The sequence below is a fragment of the Arachis hypogaea genome, chromosome 9 (assembly GCF_003086295.3).
Source record: "Arachis hypogaea cultivar Tifrunner chromosome 9, arahy.Tifrunner.gnm2.J5K5, whole genome shotgun sequence".
Classification (NCBI taxonomy): domain Eukaryota; kingdom Viridiplantae; phylum Streptophyta; class Magnoliopsida; order Fabales; family Fabaceae; genus Arachis; species Arachis hypogaea.
In genome coordinates, this window is record NC_092044.1 from 110159870 (window position 1) to 110180113 (window position 20244).

The 20244-nt window shown below is 31.8% G+C and overlaps 2 protein-coding genes across 16 annotated transcripts; both read right to left on the minus strand.

Annotated features, from left to right (window-relative positions):
- Nucleotides 1-597: 597 nt before the first annotated feature.
- LOC112711721 (receptor-like serine/threonine-protein kinase At4g25390) lies at nt 598-5404 on the minus strand. 15 transcript variants are annotated; one of them, XM_072203473.1, is made up of 6 exons: nt 3494-5351; nt 3057-3176; nt 2574-2623; nt 2370-2466; nt 2127-2214; nt 598-884 (listed from the first exon to the last, which is right to left on the minus strand). In XM_072203473.1, the coding sequence occupies exons 1-2, from the start codon at nt 5117-5119 to the stop codon at nt 3141-3143; spliced, it is 1662 nt and encodes a 553-aa protein (XP_072059574.1). In that variant the 5' UTR covers nt 5120-5351; the 3' UTR covers nt 598-884; nt 2127-2214; nt 2370-2466; nt 2574-2623; nt 3057-3140. The 15 variants fall into 15 exon arrangements, with proteins under 15 accessions (XP_072059574.1, XP_072059572.1, XP_072059567.1 ...); XM_072203471.1 differs by having other exon boundaries at nt 598-2001; nt 3417-5351; XM_072203466.1 differs by having other exon boundaries at nt 3398-5351.
- A 9588-nt stretch (nt 5405-14992) lies between these two features.
- LOC112711723 (subtilisin-like protease SBT1.3) lies at nt 14993-18067 on the minus strand. Its single transcript, XM_025764429.3, has one exon. It carries the CDS (start codon nt 17518-17520, stop codon nt 15163-15165), a length of 2358 nt encoding a protein of 785 aa, XP_025620214.1. The 5' UTR covers nt 17521-18067; the 3' UTR covers nt 14993-15162.
- Between the last annotated feature and the right edge of the window lie 2177 nt (nt 18068-20244).

Sequence of the window (20244 nt, forward strand, 5' to 3'; positions counted from 1 at the left end):
GTCAAGAACAGAGAAGAACACCACATCAGATGGCACCCTCCACCACACAATTGGGTAACCTTGAATACTGATGGGTCAAGAAATAATGAATTGAAGAAGGCAAGTTGTGGAGGCCTCTTGAGGAATGAAAATGGAAAATGGCTTGGAGAATTTTCTTATTTTATTGGTGATTGCACAGCTTACAGAGCTGAGTTGTGGGGTATTGACCAAGGCCTCAAATTGGCGTGGACTTTGGGACTAAAGAAGGTAAAAGTAGAATGTGATTCTAAAGCAGTGATTGAGATTTTAAATAGTGAGAAAAACTTATCCAATCATCCGAATAGTATGATCAGAAACATCAATGCTTGGAGAGTCAAAGATTGGAATATTTGTTTTGTAAATATTTATAGAAAAGGCAATAGAGGTGCCGATTGCCTCGCTCGCAAAGGCTTAGAGCTAGAACCAGGATTACACTTTTGGGATACACCTCCTAGAGAGATTGTGAACATCCTTTTTGATGATGAAAAAGGGATTTCCTTGTCCCGTTTAATTTGTATTTAGGTCTTTTTTTTCGGGCTTTAGCCCGTCTTAATACAAAAAAAAAAAAAGAGCATGATATTAGTTCTGATCAAAATATTAGTCTCGAAGGCGCTACAAGAAGTGAGTATCACGACGATATGACAGCTATTGTGGTTTTTATAGACCCCTCCTTACGCAACAAAGAGCTACCAAATACCTCAATACACTCCATGAAAGCATTTTACAAGGACAATCCCCAGACATCTGCCTTCTCGAAAATTATTCATATTATGTGATACATTCTAGAAACTCCATGGAATCATTTTCAGTTTTATTGATTTTTTTCCCTATTGTCTGTATCTTGTCTAGACATTCCCAATATTACCCTACAAATATTAGACAAAGACAATAGTCGTGAGAGATGGTTAAGGAAACTATAATTGTTTTAGTGAAGGAAAGTCATACTGTAAATTGTTGAAATATATGATAGAAGAACTTGTGAATTGGGAAAAGACAATACTTCGGGCAGTAACTGTATGTGAGGGATGGTTAAGGTAACCATAATTAGTAACTATAGAAAAACTACATATATATTTCAATAAATTAATAGCTACTCCCTATTTTCACAAAAGACATTACAATAACTGTTTAAGAAAAGAAAAATAGAAGTTTAAGAAAGTTTAAAATAGTTCACCACTGCAATTTCTTTGCCTCCATAGCAAGAAGATTCCATAATTAAAACATATAAAATTAATCACGAAACATGTACTTACGGTTTAAGACAACTTTATTTTACTTTAATCTAATGGAGTGAGGTACACCAAAAAGGAGTCATCACTGGCACTCGAGGGTGGGCATGGTTTGGATTTTTTAAAATCCAAACTGGATCCACTTCGGAACTAGTTTTGTGGTTTATAAAATTAAACCGAAACTGGATTGAAGAGAGAAATCGGTTCTAAACCAATTTAAAAAAACAAAAAACCGGTTTTAAATCAGTTTTAGAATTTAAATTCGGTTTTACATACAAACCAGTTTTTAAATCCGATTTTTTAATATCCAAATCTAAAAACTGTTTTTTGTTTTAAAAAAAATCCAGTTTTAGAACAAGATTTTTTAAGCAAAAATCTAGTTTTAAAACCAGTTTTTTCAACCAAAAATCCAGTTTTAAAATTAGTTTTTAAAAATCCAATTTCCAAACCAGATATTTTAACAAAAAATCCACTTTTAAAACCAGTTTTTAGAAATTCAATTTTCAAACCATAATTTTTTTAAAAGTAAAATTAATACTAAAGTTATTTTAAAGTGTATAGGTTTATTACAACTAGAATTTGGTTCTTTATAAATCTAACAACAATAGCTAATCTATATAACATTTAATCATTCTCAAAACATCAAAAAGGATACCACCGAAAAATCTCTCTAAAACAACAACTACAAAATATCAAAAGATGCCAAGTTGCCAACAAAATCATCAAACAACCACAACCTTTGAGGAAAATATATCTGCAAATAATAAAATATACCTTTGTCATTTTAAAACAAATCTTTGAATGAAAGTATTAAACCAAATGAGAATACTAAACATATCTAGTCATCATCAAGATTATCAATTGGGCTATAACGTATACCTAATAACAGGTTCCTTAGCTATTCTTGGTTGATTTTGAGACTTATCACCGATCCACTTCCTTCTATTCTCATGCCAAGCAATTGCAGCTGCATAATATATCAATCAACAGTAGGTTTTAAGTAAAAATTTAGAGGAATTAAATATAAACATAAATAAAATCATTGGTGAAAGGTTCAGAAAATTGAAACTGGAAAAAGAAAACAGAAAATTATGACAAGGCTACTGCCAAAAAAGTCTTTACAATTTGAGATTGTAACAAAAATTCAAAGAAAAGCTTTATATTGCTCTTGAAGACAAGTCCTCTGATCTAAATGGATCATTCCAATAATATTATCGTCCTACACACAAGACATAACCCAATTTATCCATCAGCAACAAACTTTAAAGTTATAATAGATTAATTTCTGACTTGATGAAAAATAACGTGAGAAAATAAAAAGCTAACTTCAGCGGCTAACTCTGTTGCCATCGTATAATTGTTGCTTCCTTGATTCTCTGCATTCCCACTCACACAAATGAGTAAATGCTTCATTTATTTATTTATTTATTCATTTTCTTTGATTAATGGTTGGACAAAGAACTAAGTATGAAAATCAATTAATCAAAATGCAATTCAAACTCAAGAATTCCAGCAGCAATATCTCAATAGGATAAAACAATCTCAATAGTTCCAGCAACAATTTCAGCAATTTTGCAATAAATGTAGTAAATTTTCACACAAGCAAACAATGTTCAGACCATCTCAGCCCAGTTTCTCATCAAAACAGCAATTCCATCGTAAACCTAACAATCTAAAGAAAATTATCCTAACCTAACCACCTATAATCAACAAACAGCAACTAATCTAACTAAACTAATTAATCAAAATAAACTAATTAACCAAAATTATTCAAACTTAATAAAAATAAAGAAGAAAATGGACAAAAACCTGGAAGCAGAGAACTAGAACAGGGGCTACTGCTTGTTCTGCTTGTTCTGGTTCAGTGAAAATTCATGGTTATCACTAGTTTCACTAACTTTGTTGTGCCCCGGGATGGAAAAACAAAATCTGCAATGCAATCAATTGCAAAATCAGACATGACAACCCAAAATTACCAAAAGATGTTACACAAAAGTAAGAAGGGTTTCTGATTAACAAAAGTTGTGAACTACAAAGATGGCCTCTCCACTAAAGCATGCCTCAAAGTTAGTGTGAAATAGAGAAATCAATCAAAACTAGCAAAAGTGAAAACAAAAGAGAGAGTCAACGCAACTAAAAGGGAAATTTACAGCAAAGTAGAATTGCTACTGTTAAGTGGATGATGAAGATGAATAGGGAAGGGGCAATTGAGATGGCTCCAATTCCCCACTAAGCATCCCAACAACCTCTTTCATTGAAGGACGACGAGACGGTGACTTGAGCAAACAGAGCAACGCAACCTTGATACAGAGCAGAGCCTGCTCTTTATCCAAACCCTGAATGGATTCATCAACAAGATCAAGCAGCTTCCCTTTGCGGCTGCAATGGCGACCCCACGACACAAGATTCGCTCTCTGAAACTCACTGCTCGACAATGGCGAACCAGTAGTCACCTCCAATGGACGCCTCCCAGACACTATCACAAGCAATAACACCCCGAAACTGTACACATCGCACTTCTCCGACGCATCGCCACCACACTCTGGAGCAACATAGAACACCGTCCCTCTCATGCTTTGGTTGCTGCTCATAGCGCCACTCTTGGGGATTTCACCATCATCTACCCATGAATCTACGCTGTTCCTGCTACCGCTTTTCTTAATCTCCCTGAACCACCACTCATCACTCTCTCTCTCTGCACCATTTCTATCCTTTTCTTTCTTCTTTTTGTTTTTCTTTTTCTTCTTGCTAGCAAGCTCTTGAGAATACTCCTCCTTCCACCATTCCCTCACAGGCCTTCTTCTCTGCTTCTTCAAAACATCACCGTCCTCATCCATAGATTCCCACCATTCCAGTTTCCTCCTACTACTACTGCTATTACTCTTGTTCTTCTTCTTCTTGTTGTTGTTCTCATCGTTTGCACTGGTAGATGCAGCAGAAGCAGAAGCAGTCAACTCAGCTTTGGGTCTCTGCATTCCAACGTCATTCCCAATCCAATCCATCACATAATCCTTCAACACAGCACCCGATGAACCTCCGTTCTCTTCATTTACCAAATTGCCCCCCACACCCTTCCCATTTTTCTTCACAACTGCATCAGGCGATGGAATTGGTCTTTCCGGAGATTGCTCCTCAAAAACAGAGGCACCGTCACTCTCGCACCCCAAAGCCTCAGCTTCCAACCTGTTCTCCGTCTTGAACTTCGCAAGTCCAAAGTCTCCTATCTTGGCCGCAAAGGACCGGTCCAAGAGAACATTACTGGGCTTGATATCGCCGTGAATCACCGGAGGGTCGCAGGAGTGAAGAAACTGTAACCCTCTCGCGACGTCCAGTGCAACGGAGAATCTCGTCTGCCATCGCATGAGCTCAGGGGATTTTCGGCGGAGGAGTGCGTCGTGGAGGTTGCCGTTGTGCATGAGATCGTACACGATGAGGAAACGGCGCCGTTTGGGGTCGGAGGCGAACCCTATAGCAGGGACCACATGACGGCACGTGGAGGAGGAGGATGAACGGAGGAGCCTGGAAGCGAAGAGGAGCTCGTTGTGGAACTCGCGCTCCCCTTGGAGGGATGCAGAGGAGTCCATGAGCTTAACGGCGAGGGGTTTTCCGGCGAGGGAGGCGGAGAAGACAGGGCCAAAGCCTCCATGGCCGAGGATGGTGGAGAAGGAGTTGGTGGCGCGGCGGAGGAGGGAGTAGGAGAAGCGGTGAGGAGGGTTGGAGTCGGAGTCAGAAGAAGGAGTTGTCCGGTTCTTCTTCCTTGTTGGGTTTCGAAGGCAGAGGAAGAAGAAGACGAAGAAAGAGGAGGCGGAGGAGAAGAAATGGTTTTGGGGTTTGTTTGGTGGCGATGACGTGGACGGGTGGCGTGATGGCATCTTTTCATGTGAATTGCCAACTAGTTTGTTAGTCTTCTGAGGGGGAGTTTTAATGCGTCTCTGGATATTCGAGAATAGAAGAATACTGAATACAGTTACACTATGTATCTATTCATTTATTATTTTCTTCTACTTTTCCTGTCTGCAACTCTCCCTACTTGCCTACTTCCATTTCCATAACCCTCTTTACTTATATAGCTACCTCCAATTTTAGTGTTTATACTCATTTTAGAGTTTATTCTTGCCTTTGCCCCCTTCTGTTATATGAGGGCCCGCCTCTGCTTGAAATTAATCTCCTCTTAATTACCGCATCATCTTTATTTAAAAAAAAAAATCACGTCTATGTTACTAGTATTTTAGAAAAATAAAAGTGCATTATCAACTCCATCTACATTTTATTACTAGTTAGTACTTTAATAATTAAGTCTCTTTAAATTATAGGTAGTTGTTGTAAATGTGTTTTGAGTAAGCAAGGCTAAAACAATGACATTAATTACTTTTATAAGAACTGTTTTTTTGATCTACCAATTAAATACTCCGCCTGAGTAGTCCATAGCAACTTAGCAAGTGTGATGAGTTAACTTGTAACCAAGGGGGAAAATGGGGCGATATAAATAAATATTGATGGGCGGTGTTTATTGGTAATATACATTTGTGATTATGTGTGTTGATTCCTACATATATGTATAGCACAGGTAGTATTAGTTACTTCAATTCATTATCTACCTGTAAACGCGGCACTTATTTTTTAGCCTTTTATGATTCATGCTTTGCATATGAATATTGTAGAAGATAGATATAATTGCCTAAGATTCATAATACATGCACTATATATGTTCATACTTTATAATGCTTTTTTGACTCAACTCTTCCTTTCATTATATTACAAGACAAATTAGAAAGAAACCCCAATTATTGCAACTCGATCTTATCTATCGCGGTTTCACACCTTTAGGCTATGTTTTAAAGAGAGACTGCAACGGAGAGAGAAAAAAATAGAAAATAGAAATTAAAATAAAATTTTATTTTGTATTTGGTATAAAATATATTAGATTAAATTATGTCTAAGTATCATATTTAGTTTAAGATAAATATTAAAATTGAGAAATAAATTTATAATTTAAAAAATTAAATAAAATACTTTTAAAAAAAATATTGTTAAAGTTTAAGTCTTTAATTAGTCTAAAAAATTTTAATTTTTTCAGTCTCGACATTTTGAAAGTATTGAAAAAATTGAAATTTTATATCCGAAATTAAAATTTTAATTTCAGTCTCTGACTATCAAACATAATACTGAGTTATAATTTCTAATTTTAATTTCAATTTCTAAAAATAAACACTACTTTATAAAATCAAAAATATTTGGTAACAAAAAAAATTAACCAAAAACAACCAAAATTTATCTTATTTAATATTTATTAATTATTATACAACAATCAATAAATGTTAAATAAAGTAAATTTTGGCAATTTTTTATCTTTCTAACATTACCCTTATAAAATATACCCAATTTTCATGTAGCATGGATTCGTTTTTGTACAAGTAAATTAAGTTATGCATTAATATGTCATTAATTATGTAATAACTATCTAAAAAGTACTTGTACATTAATTTATTCTATTATATAAAAATTGGATGTCTATATTTAATGATGGAGCTGACGTGATATGTGGAGAGTGTTTCCTGATTTAATTATTTTAACTCATTCAATACAATTTATTATCATGACTTAATTATATCAGCTAATTGATTTAATTAAATATTTAAATATTAACATAATTTATTATAATATATATTACTTAATTAAATTTACTACATTAATTATAATTTGTTATATTAGTTAATTAATTTATTCATTTATAAAGTTTGAAATAAAATAAATAATTTATTGTTTATTCTAATTGAATTCATTAAATTTAATTATACATTATATATGAATTAATAATAATTTGTAAATCACTTTATATTATATATGTATTAACAAAATATTATATACGTCTTAATGTGTTAATTAAATATTATATATACACGAAAAATAAATACAAAGATGATTTATATAATATTAATAATATTATATTAGCATAGTGTTTTTTTTTTTGTTTTGATATCATATAGTATTGATCATGATAATATTATTATATATTATTATATAAACTTTCTAATATTAGTATAGAAAATTGGAAAATTATTCCTTATAGTAATCATTCTGAGTGAAATAGTGTGTCCTTATATAGTATTGATAATTGTTGCTTAATTTAAAGTGATTGTATATTGGTATCTTAAATTTATTTTCAATAGTGACCTAAATAGATAAATCTAATTGAATTGGATGATTATATAAAATATTTTATATTATTAATATACTAAAATTAAATTTATTTTTTGGTACAGAATTTTATAGGTAAATTTTATACAAGATTAAGTTATTTTTTATTTTTTTATTTGTTTTATCTATGTTACTTTATTTAATTTTAAGTAGCGTCATATTTAAAATTACCGCCAGTATGATATTTTATAAAATATGAAAATCAATTTTTTTATAATTTAAATATCAATGTTTGAATAGAAGAACTTAAAAGACTCACAATGAGAGAGAGAGAGAGAGAGAAAAGGGAAAATTTACCTAGAGAAAAGAAACTCGCATGAGAATGGTGGCGACGGGCTCAACAACGACGGTAACGGGATGAGCAGCGATGATGATATAAGCTGTGAACAGTGACGGACCCAGAAAAATTTAGTAATGGGGACAAAAATATAATAAAATTTAGGTATATATATTTTTTTACTTCCCACGATATTCAACAAGTTAAGGACTAATCTGTCATGAATTTGAATTCCATTTAACAATCTACAATTGGTCGGCAGCGAGTTGCTATACATACGAGACAGAATTCGAACCCTCAATACTTATTTAAGCAGACGACTAAATCGATCACTTGATCAATCTAAATTGGTTTAGATATATTCAAATTTTAAAATTAGAACTATCTAATACATATTGATAAGAACTAGAAATATACACACAATCATTATTATAATATTTAAAATAATCAAAAATAATTTCATATGCATAATATAATATTTAAAATAACAAAAAAATATTTATAAGGACTTTTTTTATTTTTAACATGATTAAATATTATTTTTATATATATATTTTTAAACAATTATTTAACTTAATTGTCAAATATACTTATTATAATTTTTATAGTATAAATAAATTTTTTAACCAAAATAATTACAGTATATTAATACATAGATAATATATTTTTTTACCTTAAACAATTTTTAAAAAATTACTAATAATTTAAGTTGTATTTAATTAGAAAATTAAGTTTTAATTTAATTATTAATTAATTAACTAATATAATATAATTAACTATCACTAATTTTTGAGTGTATTTATTTATTTTTCATACTAAATCAAATTTAACAATATAATTATTATTATGTGTTAAGTTTAATAAAATATTTTTTAACATAAAATACAAAAAAATTATTTATATTTTATTTTGAGACAAATATAATATAATAAGTGGTATATATGCATATAAGTATTAATTTTTTTAAAAAAATTTGTGGGGGCAAATGCCCCCTCTATAGTAAACGTGGGTCTGTCTCTGGCTGTGAAGGAAGATGGGAGTTGTGAATAGGTAAGCGGCGATGGACTCAGCAATAACATGACAGGAGCTATGCGGTTTTTTTGTGAAGAAGTTGAGAAGAAGAGGATTTTAGGTGAGGATGATTGAGTTTATCTTGCATGGCTATAGAGTATAGACTGAAGTTATGAATCATGTGTGATATGAGGCAAATCCTAATTCCTAAAGAGTGTTTATATGTATATAATCGGGGCAGATACACCCTAAACCCGACGATACCTGTCTTAAGCAAAATCTACCCTGACTCTGGTCAAGTTATTATCCTTTTCATTCGAGTATGGACAGGTCGGGTACCTGCGTATTCAAAAACTCCTGCCAAGTCTAACGACGTATTGATACTCCTTTTATTAAGGGTTTATCACTAGCCAATGGATTGCTATATACACAAGGCGAGATTCTAACTCCTAATAGTTGTTTAAGCGGACGAGTGAGATGATCACTTAACAAACTCAAATTGATTAAGATAAATACTAATTATTTTAATATTTTAATATTAAAAATTTTAAAAGTTTAATTTTAATTATAATTTTATAAAATAGTTATAATAATAATTACTATATATATTATTTAATTTTTTATATTTAATTTTTTAATAAAATTTTTAATATAATTTTATGTATTATCTTGTACGGAAACATACACTAATTAGCAATATAAAAACAATACATGAAGCAAATTCTTATTACTATAGTTTCGAAATAAAATAAAATGTAAACGTCATGAAGAATTGAAGATTGTAAAAATAGCAAATAAAGTTTCTTATTGTAGGAAAAAATAATGAAATTTGATTTAATTTTATACAGGAAATTCTCCTTATCATGCCGGTTCAAACTTGAGAGTTGAGACATAAACCCGCATCCCCGTGCTTATATATGATCATGTGGGCTCGTTTCTCTTTGACCCCTTTTTAGGTGGATAATTTGGAATTAGTAGTATACTTCTGTTAGACTTTCTATTCGTGCAACTACAATAATCAATAAGTAAAGTAACTAACAAATCAATTTCTTTTCTTACTCTTCCACAAAAAAGTAAAGAGAATATACTTATTTGTTATTTCTTTTTTATATTAATGATAAAAATGTTGATCCTAATAACGTGATTCATATGTGAAATGAATAACATATTCTTCTAAATAAATATATTTTGCTTGTTCTTCTTTTGTTAGCAACGGTGATATATGGATAAATTTGGAGAAATAATGAAAAATAACGAGTAATCAAATGACAAATTTTGGATATATTAACTTGTACATTTTTGGACCGTGAATTTGTTATTGATTATAAGTTGATTTTTTTATGTCTCCTTAAATACATACATTAATAAATAAGGCATGATGGTACAGACTAAGGAGAAGTCATTCACTATGATTAGCAATATTCTTTTTCTTTTATTTTTTTTATTTGTATAGAGCAATATTCATTTTCGCATGGAATTAAATTATCAAAAAAATATTTATGCATTTACTTTGTGTATATTTTCATATGCTTTTAATTGAAAATAATTGATAAGAAATGAAAGAAAAAATAAAAAATTTATAATAAATTAAGTGAATATAATAATTAAAATATAAACACATCAAAAAATAAAAAAATACAAAGAATTAGATAAAAATTAAAGAGAATTTAATAGAACTCCCTACAATTAGGATCAAAAAGAGGATTAGAATTTTTATTACATTATATATATCTACACTATTACATCATATTATTTATAAGATATTTCTCTAATTAAAAAATAAGTTTAATACTAATCTTAACATAATCACAAACACACACGCATATATATCATTATATTTTTTGAAAAAAAACGTGTGAGTTTAATAGAGTGAGATTTGAAATGGATTGATGCACATTAACAAATGGATGGTTGGTGGTGCACCGTATGTGTGGGGTATGCATGTTGGTATAATGGTATAGACAAGACGGAGGAAGTCTCGTGGTACATATACATATGTATCAGATAAAACTCAAAAGGAAGGAACCTCTCCCTTATTGGACTAAGACATGACCAGATCCTTGTCCCTCCATTTTATTACACAGCAATGCATGTCTGCTTTCTTCCCTGCTTCTTTTTGCTTTCTGCCTATTGAACTTTATTACTGTGCACCACCAAACATATATGCGTTATCCGATCCTATCTATATTTAGATGCAAACACAATTGCTTTTCATTTTGTTTTTTTCGTTTCTTGAGGGCTAATCTAATTGCCATGGCTTAACAATCAAAATTAATGATAAAAATTTAAGTGCAATTAACTTCAGTCAAAAATCATTAAATAATTTAACTGATTTAATTTAATTTTTATATAATAATTTTTATTTATCAATTTCAAATAAAATTAATTGTACTTAAATTTTTATCCAAAATTAATATAGAAATAACAAAAAAACCGACGTGTATATATAAAAATAATTTTCTCATTTAAGACGCAAAAGGATAGTAATTTATAGACACACGTGTGCTTGCAAAAAGGTGGGGACCACAACTCCTCTAATGGTAGTTTAGACTGGAGATTTTGGTTGATTAGCATATATAATAATCAAGTTCAAAGATGTGCAGCTTCTAGAGTGGATATTGCTAATTGCTAAATGCTAAATGCATGACGACACGCGAGAGAACTAGGTCAACCTCTTATATCAAAGTTTATTGTGTATGGAATAAGCTCCTCTTTTTAATTTAGTGCCACTTGTATGATTCGCTTTACAAGTTTCAATTATAATATTTTGCAAGTAACCATCGCAACCACAATTTCCCTTACACTGCCGGCTCTGCATTATGCTTAAATTAATAGCTATTTTTTTAATTAAAGTTGCTGTTTTCTTTTTTTTTTTTAAATGAAGTCTTATGCATAAAATTAGTCGAACTTCAAAAACCACCAGCAAGTATTATATCCAAGTCAAATATAGTAGAATCGTAGATCGTTCAAACTTTTTAGCCGACTTATATTGCTCAACAATTTGGTGATTTAAGTTTTTTTTTTTTTAAGGAAGAATAAAATAGCATCACCGACTCACCGTACCGATGAAGAACTTGATAAAGATAAAAATTTAGATACAGATGTTTAATTAATTATATATAAAATTAATAATTAAAAATTATTAAATAATTTAATTAAATTTTTATTTAAGTTAATTATACTTGAGTTTTCACAATAATAAATCAAGTTGGAGACAAACTTAAAGATAATTGTTTCAATTGATAAAAGATTAAAAAGCTACTAACACACGTCAATTAGAAGAGTAGGAATTTAATTATTTCTCTTAATAATAGTCTTAAATTCTAAGCCATCACCAATATATAAAATATTATAACAGTCATGGCTTTTATAAAAATTTTAACAGTTGAATAAATGTTGGCTTCAATAAGATTAGAATACACGTGAGTTTCAAAATGAAAATAAAAATGTCGTCCCTACTTTATATATATATGGCAATTAATAACCACGCTAAGAGACGTGTGCCACCTACATTGGAGTAAAAGAACTGCAATTAGAGCACACAATATATAAGACATTTTCATTATATATATATATAGACATTTTCATTATGACAGATTAAGAATTTATACAAATGAAGAGATAACCTCTTCCACGAACTGTTCCTTATAATAAGCTATATATGCAGCATCAACAAACCGTGTTCCTGTTAGTTAGATTCTTAGATTATTATGCCACTTAACAATAAAATTGTTACCATCAAGGTGTAGTTCGCGTTTAACTGAAATTTTACTCTCCTCTGAATCTGATCTTGTTCCTTTTTCAACTTTTTCTTTTGTTGATCTCTAATTATTAATTAGTCTAGCTTAATTTCATGCATCTATATATTTAAACCCTAACGGACCGTTTGGTTCAAGGGAAATAGAAGAGAAAGAAAATAAAGAAAAAGAAAATGAGTGAAAAATGAAGTTTTTTATTGTTTGGATGATCCAAGAAAATTAAGAGGAGAAAGAAAATATAGTGTGAGATCCATTTAAAAGTTTTTTTTTCAATAATGAGATGAAAATGGATGGAGAAAAAGTACAGAATGATTTAATTACAATTTACTCTTTATTTAATATAAATTATAATTTTATATAATATAGATAAGAATATTAATGTAATTTTACTCAATATAATTTTTTTTTTTTACTTTTTTTTTTATTCAAATAAAAAAAGTTTTTTTTTTATTTTTTTTATTCATTTTCTTTTCATCCAAACAACACACACAAAAATTTACCTTTTTTTATTTTTTTATCTCTTATTTTCTTTTCTTTTTTTTTTTCATTTTCTATTTTGCATCCAAACAATGTCTAAATCGGTAAATCCAAACCAGACAAAAAAAGGCCCTAAATCACCAGGCTTGCAGCAGCTTTTTGGGCCTTGAATATCCTCTCTTTTTTCGAGTTATTGGCGCAATTGAGTTTTGCCCAAAAAGTTGGCCATATCCATTGGTGTTGTTCCCGACCCAAAAGACTATCTATAGGAAATTAGGAATGTTTTTCTCTACTGCCTCCTCTTTCTTTCCAGGTCAGAAAGAACCTAACTCTAGGGAATTTACGTCTAATCATGTTAATTTGATAATTTCTTTAACATAACCATATAGAAATCCTGAAGATTAATGGTACAAAATTTACTACATGATTTTTCTTATGATATTGTTATTTATATATAGTTATATAAGTACATGTGTTTGTGAATTGTGATTGAATCTTAACCATTGTAACCCGTTCCCATTTAATCTGTCTACTGTATAAAATAATCATGCTTAAACAAACACTAGAGTAGGCCTTAAATTACTCTTACGCAAGGGTGGAAATAGATCAGGTACAACTTGGTTTGAATTTAGTGTGACCTGATCTATTATAAAATAAATTCGGCTTTAACTATTATAAAAATCTTAATGCATTAATAAGTCAAATCTAAATTTACTAATTAATTTTATTGATTTGTTAAATTTATCTGAACTTATTAAAATATAAATAATTGTTGATTATTAATAAAGTTATTAGATATTTTAAATTTATTATATTTTATTATAAATATTTTTATATATTTTTAAATATTTTAAAGTTTAAATTTTTTATTTTAAATATTAAATTTAATATATTATATATAAGTAATTTTTATTAAAAAATATGTTATGAATAATATTTTAAATTTTATTTTTGTAAAAGAAATAAAGTCTTTTAACAAGTTAAAGATCACCTCAAACTTACTAATAGATTAAATTTAATCTATTGAGAGTAAAGTCTGTTTTCACCCCTACTCTTACGGCAATCAGAAACAATCATGAGCAATGTTCCTGTCTTTGAAAAACAATTAAATAGTGGTTCTTCATAGTCATAGTAAGTTGCTTGTGATTCAGAATGAAAAATATCAACACCTGTAATAAAAGTTGGACCACTATATATTTATTGATGGGGCCAGCTTTCTGTAGATACTCACATGCAAGGAGTACTACCTTGTGTCTGTCTTGCCCAAAATGAATTCAATAGAATAAGATAGATATTTAAAAAAAAAATTGGAAAATAAACATGAAGATATTTGTTGTGTAAAACTGTAAATGCTTCCCATTTCTCTCGTGTAATATCAATTTAGAGTTTCAAAATGGTCAAAGGATTCTTGAAGTGTACTCTTATTTATCATCGGTTTGGGTCATCCTTACTTCACTAAGAAGGAAAATTAATTACTTACTATAATTGTGTGTTAAAACTTTGTAGATGTATGGCGGATGTATGAGTCGATAAATTCTAAAGCTTTTTTGTTTGAGAAAATATTTGTTTACATTTTCAAAACTTTTATAAAAGAAAATCAAAATATTAATTTTCTAAAATTTATCAATACAGTTTCTTCATCAAATTAAATTTAAACACGGACCACGCTTGCCTTAATTCTTGTTTCCAAGACAAGATTCCTTAATCTGTGTATGAATTTTGGAGGAGCATACACCGATCCACATGATCCTCTTACATTTGTCTAATACTACTTTAATTCCTCTTGGAAATGATTAACTTACGCTAAGACCGAAGACCTTCACTAAGTGGACTAAGCTTTGTACTCTTGTATTGTATCATAGCCAAAAAAATACTTTTTAAGATGACTGTTTGTGAAAGCCTTATTAATAATAGATGTGACTGAAGAAACAATAGAGCTCATGCTACAACAACAACATTTGAAATGAAATTCACAACTGGAATAGATTGATCTATAAGTTGGTTGAAGTGTGGAATAATAATGATGAAATGAAATGAAAGGTCATTATTGGATAGATGCAGCCAACATCATCAAAGCATATTCTGTAATAAAACTGCATGCACTTCTTGGTACATAAAGTTTGCTTACTACAAAAAACAAAATAAATAAAAATAAAAACAGGTGAAAATTTGGAACTAGTTTCAGAGAAGTTCATCATATTGGAGGCATATATGTTATGACAATGGGGCTTCTCACCCTGTGCACACCATCCTTCCAAACCAGACCTCCAAATTCGGGTTCCTTAGGCCTAGACCTTGTAGTAAACGTAACCTTATAAGACAATTTTTGATACTTGGTGGTGAAATTCAACACATCAGGCTCAACTTTCACAGAAGCACCTATGAATGGTGACACCATCACATGGTACTTGGAAACAGCAGGTCCTACATTGGTAACAGTTCTATGAACAGTCAAAGAAGAAACAGAAGCTTTCTCAGGAAATAGCACAGATATTGCTGGATAGTTCAAGTCAGCAGCAGTTGAAAGATAGTGCTTGCAAGTTCTGTTAGAGTATTTGCCAAAAACTCTCAACTGCGGTGTAGTTAGCTTCTGTGTGCACAAGAACTCGAAGTAATCCTGTGGACTAATGTCATAGACTAAGCCAGGGTCAAGAGCCTTTCTTGGATTAATGTGGCCAGCACCATGATCATAAGGAGTGGAAGGAACAGCACTTGATGCATCTTTCAATGGCTTGATTGTGTTGTCATGAACATAAGCGGTTGTCATGAGAGCAGATTTGATAGCAGCAGGACTCCATTGAGGATGCTTAGACTTGATGAATGCGGCAACACCACTAACATGAGGGCATGACATTGAAGTTCCGGAGAGTATGTTGAACTTGACCCTTCTGTGATCCGTCTGCAAGCTAGATGGACCAATGAGGCCGCTCCACGCGGCAAGAATGTTGACACCGGGAGCCACCAGATCAGGTTTCAGAATCTCAAGTGTTAAGAAATTAGGCCCTCTTGAAGAAAACGCAGCCACCACAGGGGAAGGCCTAATTCCCAATCTTGTGTTCATGAAAGCCAGAGTTGCAGTTGCTTTTCCGTTCTTTTTTGTTAACACGTAACGTTTGAGCTCCTTTCCTTCTGTCTCTCCGATTGCCACCGCCGGAAGGAGGTGGCAGTCGGCAACAAGCTCTTCGCCGTTGGTGGCCGTGTTTGTTAGAATCATTCCAACTCCTCCCGCTGATGCCACTACTTGCCCCTTCTGAACTCTTGCACTGATTCCCCTGTCACAGATCACAATCTTCCCTTTCACTATTTTAGGATCCAAGGTTCCTTCCAAGCACAAAGATCTTGGATCCAGGGATGATGAGTTGCCTCCTAAGTACACCAGAGGATACTGCTTCTTCAACGAGAGAACGCTTGTTCCTTTGTAGAGTGAAGAACCGGCTACGGTTCTTCCATTTCCAAGCCTCACTTCAGCAGGAAAATCTCTGTCCATTGTGCTTGCTCCAACGGTGGTGATCCATGGTGAAACATTGGTCAGACTCACAGGGTCAGGGCCTGCATTTCCGGCAGAGCAAGAAACAAAAACTCCGTGCTCCATTGCTCCAAATGCGGCAACGGATAAAGAATCTCGGTCGTAAGAGGAGACTCCGCCACCTAAAGAGATCGATAGAACGTTTACTCCGTCAGCCACGGCTCTATCCACGGCTGAGAGAATATCAGAACTGAAGCACCCACCGGTCCAGCAAACTTTATACGCTGCAATTCTTGCCGACGGTGCCATCCCTCTCGCCGTGCCGTAAGCGTAGCCCAGAAGGTTAGCACCGCGAACCGGTGAACCTGCAACTGTTGCTGCAGTGTGAGTTCCATGACCATCTTGATCTCTTGGTGATTTGTATTCTGCTTTCTCGTCCATTCTTCCTGTTGCGGATTCATACCCGCGGTAGAATATTCTTGCTCCCACAATCTTCTTGTTGCAGTTGCTCTTCCTGAATCCTCTTCCGATTTCACAGGCTCCTCTCCAGTGAGAAGGAACCGGTTTCATTCCTGTGTCGTTGAAGCTTTCACTCTCGGGCCAAATCCCTGTGTCCAGCACTCCAACGATGACATCATGATCAGCAACATTCTCTGACCAGATTTTGTCGGTGCTATCCAATGGTTCAAGGCCCAGAAAACCTGGGCTTCTTGTTGTGTGAAGCGTGTACTTTGTTTCTGGGAATATGGCCACTACTCCTTCTTCTGATTCTAGCTTCTCTGCTTCTTCTTCGGTCAACTTTGCAGCCACGCCATGAAAAGCTGTTTCGTAAGTGTATATGATCCTCTCTTCTTCTTCGTTGCGTATCTCATCAGCAGATTTGGACAGAACTGATTTCACTTTTGATGAATACCATTCAAGGTGGTTGGAAAATGTGTTTGGCTTTGCTGACTTATCCATTTGAATGATGTAAGTCTTCTTTGCAAATTTAGCATTTGCAGATGATGATAAGCAGACAGTGCTCAAGAGAACACAGTTTGTTATTAGAATAATGTAGTATCCAACCATTGTTAGCTTGTTAGCCATTTTTTTGCTGTGCTAGGAATGAAGAAGAAGAAAGAAAGGCTAAGATATTTGAAGCATATAGTCTATAGTATAGGTTATAAAGTGAAGAGAATTTAATAAGGGTACATTGTTTTTATTGATATTGAATTGTGTAGTGCGTATTCTGAGGCATGAATTGAAATATTTAAGAGGATGGGAGGTAGAGATAGAGATAGAGATAGAGTGAAGTTTACTACTCTGTCACCACTCCAGCAGGGCATTAAAGATGACTTGTTTCGTGCATGCTAAGTCGAATGAGAGGGTTAAAACTTAAAAAGAGTTTACCTTAGTGGTTGGTCATAGAAATTAATCCTCAAGAGTGTGTGCTTCTCTGTCTCTATGCATGCTAGGGTAATTCTTATTACCACCCCTTTAGTTTCTTGCTAGGGTGTATTATGGAAGTATTAGTATTATCGCCTCATATTATTAACTCTAATCATCTTATCATCCCACTAGATAAAGTTGATTATATGGACTAAACAACACTATTAAGTCTTATCATATATTATATTTACAGTAAAATTAATAGATTTTTTTTTACTGCATCATGTATATTTTTTTTTAGATTTTTTTTCCGTGTCTAATTTTCAACTTATTCACTTTCCTACTTAGATATTTTCTAACCTTCTCTCCACGTGTCCAAACCACCGTATTAGAATAATAACAGTCATGTAATAATACTTACTACTATATATAACATAAACAACTATCATTCTCACCTTCATTTTTCCTTATGCATCAAGTTTGTGATAAAGTTAAACCCAAAAGGTACAATACTAGAGGACATGATTAAATGATGGTCCTTTTAAAGACTTATTGAGGGCTTCGTAGAGTTACTCTATTTCACATTACTCTTTTTAAGTCTTAACAATGAACTAAGAAGTGTTGGTTATTAGAATATTTGATGAAATGATCAAAGTACCAAGGTATATATAGTGTAGTAATATCTGCTTATGGGGTCCCTACTCCCGAGTCGTCCCCACCTTCACAGAATGCATGTAATAAATCTGAGCACCGCTAAGATCAGATTCCCAAAGTGGTCAATTTTTTCGTCCACTTAACTCAATTATTTGTAGTTGTAGTACAAATATATATATACTACTCGTCTCTTTGCAAAACTGTATAGGGTCAGGGTGTGACCTTCGCCATTTTCATTTTCTGATAAAATTTTCTCACTCTAGATTTAATGTGACACTCATGACTTTTAAATAAGTAAAGGAAATGTCTAATGAATGTGAAATCGAATATCTCTCAAGATATGTTCAGTAATTTTGAATTCATTATCAAAAATATCTTCTCACTTCTAAACACCAGGTACTTTAGATCAATCAAGAATTAACTTGCATTCTGTTTCGTTACATTCATGTTCAACACTTCAACCTTAGCTTAGCTTGTTTTATTTATTTATTTATTTAAATAATAGCAGTAAATTGTGGAATAGTACTGGTCCCATAATTAAAGGTTACAGAAATAAATATTATGTTGCCTTCATTAAGGAGTTATTACATATTACCTAACTTACCCACAGTTGAAGTAGTTGACACATAATAAATTCGAACGAATGTAACATATCATAACTGAATGTATAGTACTGTAGACAGTTATTGCTAATGTGTATAGTATTGTATGTATCCACTATTATCCAAAAAAGCAGAAGGGGAAGGAAATTGCATCTTTAATTTATTTAGTGCTAAGTGGCCTTAGCAGTTGAAAAGAGAAGGGGACATCTCTTGGTGGATTTCAAAAGAAGAAAGCATAACCTTTGATTATTTAATTTTATTTATAGATACAACTTAAAAATGGAATTATTATGATGAATTCACTCTCTCTGTATACATTTTCATGGTAGAATAGAACCAAAAGAAAAGTTAAATGAGCGCGTAGGGTTAGAGAGACAGTTGCACAGATAGCAATAAATTGGTTTGTACTTTGTAGCGACTAATGAATAATAACAAGAAAGACACCTTGAATATATTGTTCACAAAAAAAATGTATTAAAACATGATATTGCTTTTATAAGATTAATATGAAAATAGTAAATAAAATTATTATATGATTTGATTAAATTATTATCTAATAATTTTTATTATTATTTTTGCATAAAATAATTTTATATTAATGACCACCCAAAAAGATATTTTTATATGGAGATATACGTTGGGGGTTCTACAAACTTATATTCAATGAATGACATACTTAATTTGAATAATTTGATTGGACACCATCAAATTGACATGTTTTTTTTTAAGAACTTTTTCAAATTTTAAGATTGTTCCACTCCTATGATCTTTAAAGTAGCAGATGTGCAATAATTTTCTTTAAAAAAAATAAATAAAAGTGTTCACTAATTATGTAAAGTAAATATTTTTTATTTGATTGTGAAAATCACTTTAGCACTCAATTAATTAATCGAGAAAAAAGGCAACAAGTCCCTCCTTCACCCTACTCCATATCAAGACCTTTTTTCATTACCTTTAGCCTTTGCTTTATCGAAGAATTCATGTATATAATATATGTTCATTAATCTATAACTATGAAAAGAAGAATTCGTCGATATAGTACTGCAAGACTGAAAATTATAACGTGATGGTTTTAGTGCGAGATTCGTCTCATCAAAGGTGAAAAGTATAATTTTATATGAAAAGTAAAAGGCGATTTAAAAAGTTACTAGCCATGCACATAAACATGAACAAATTGCACGATATA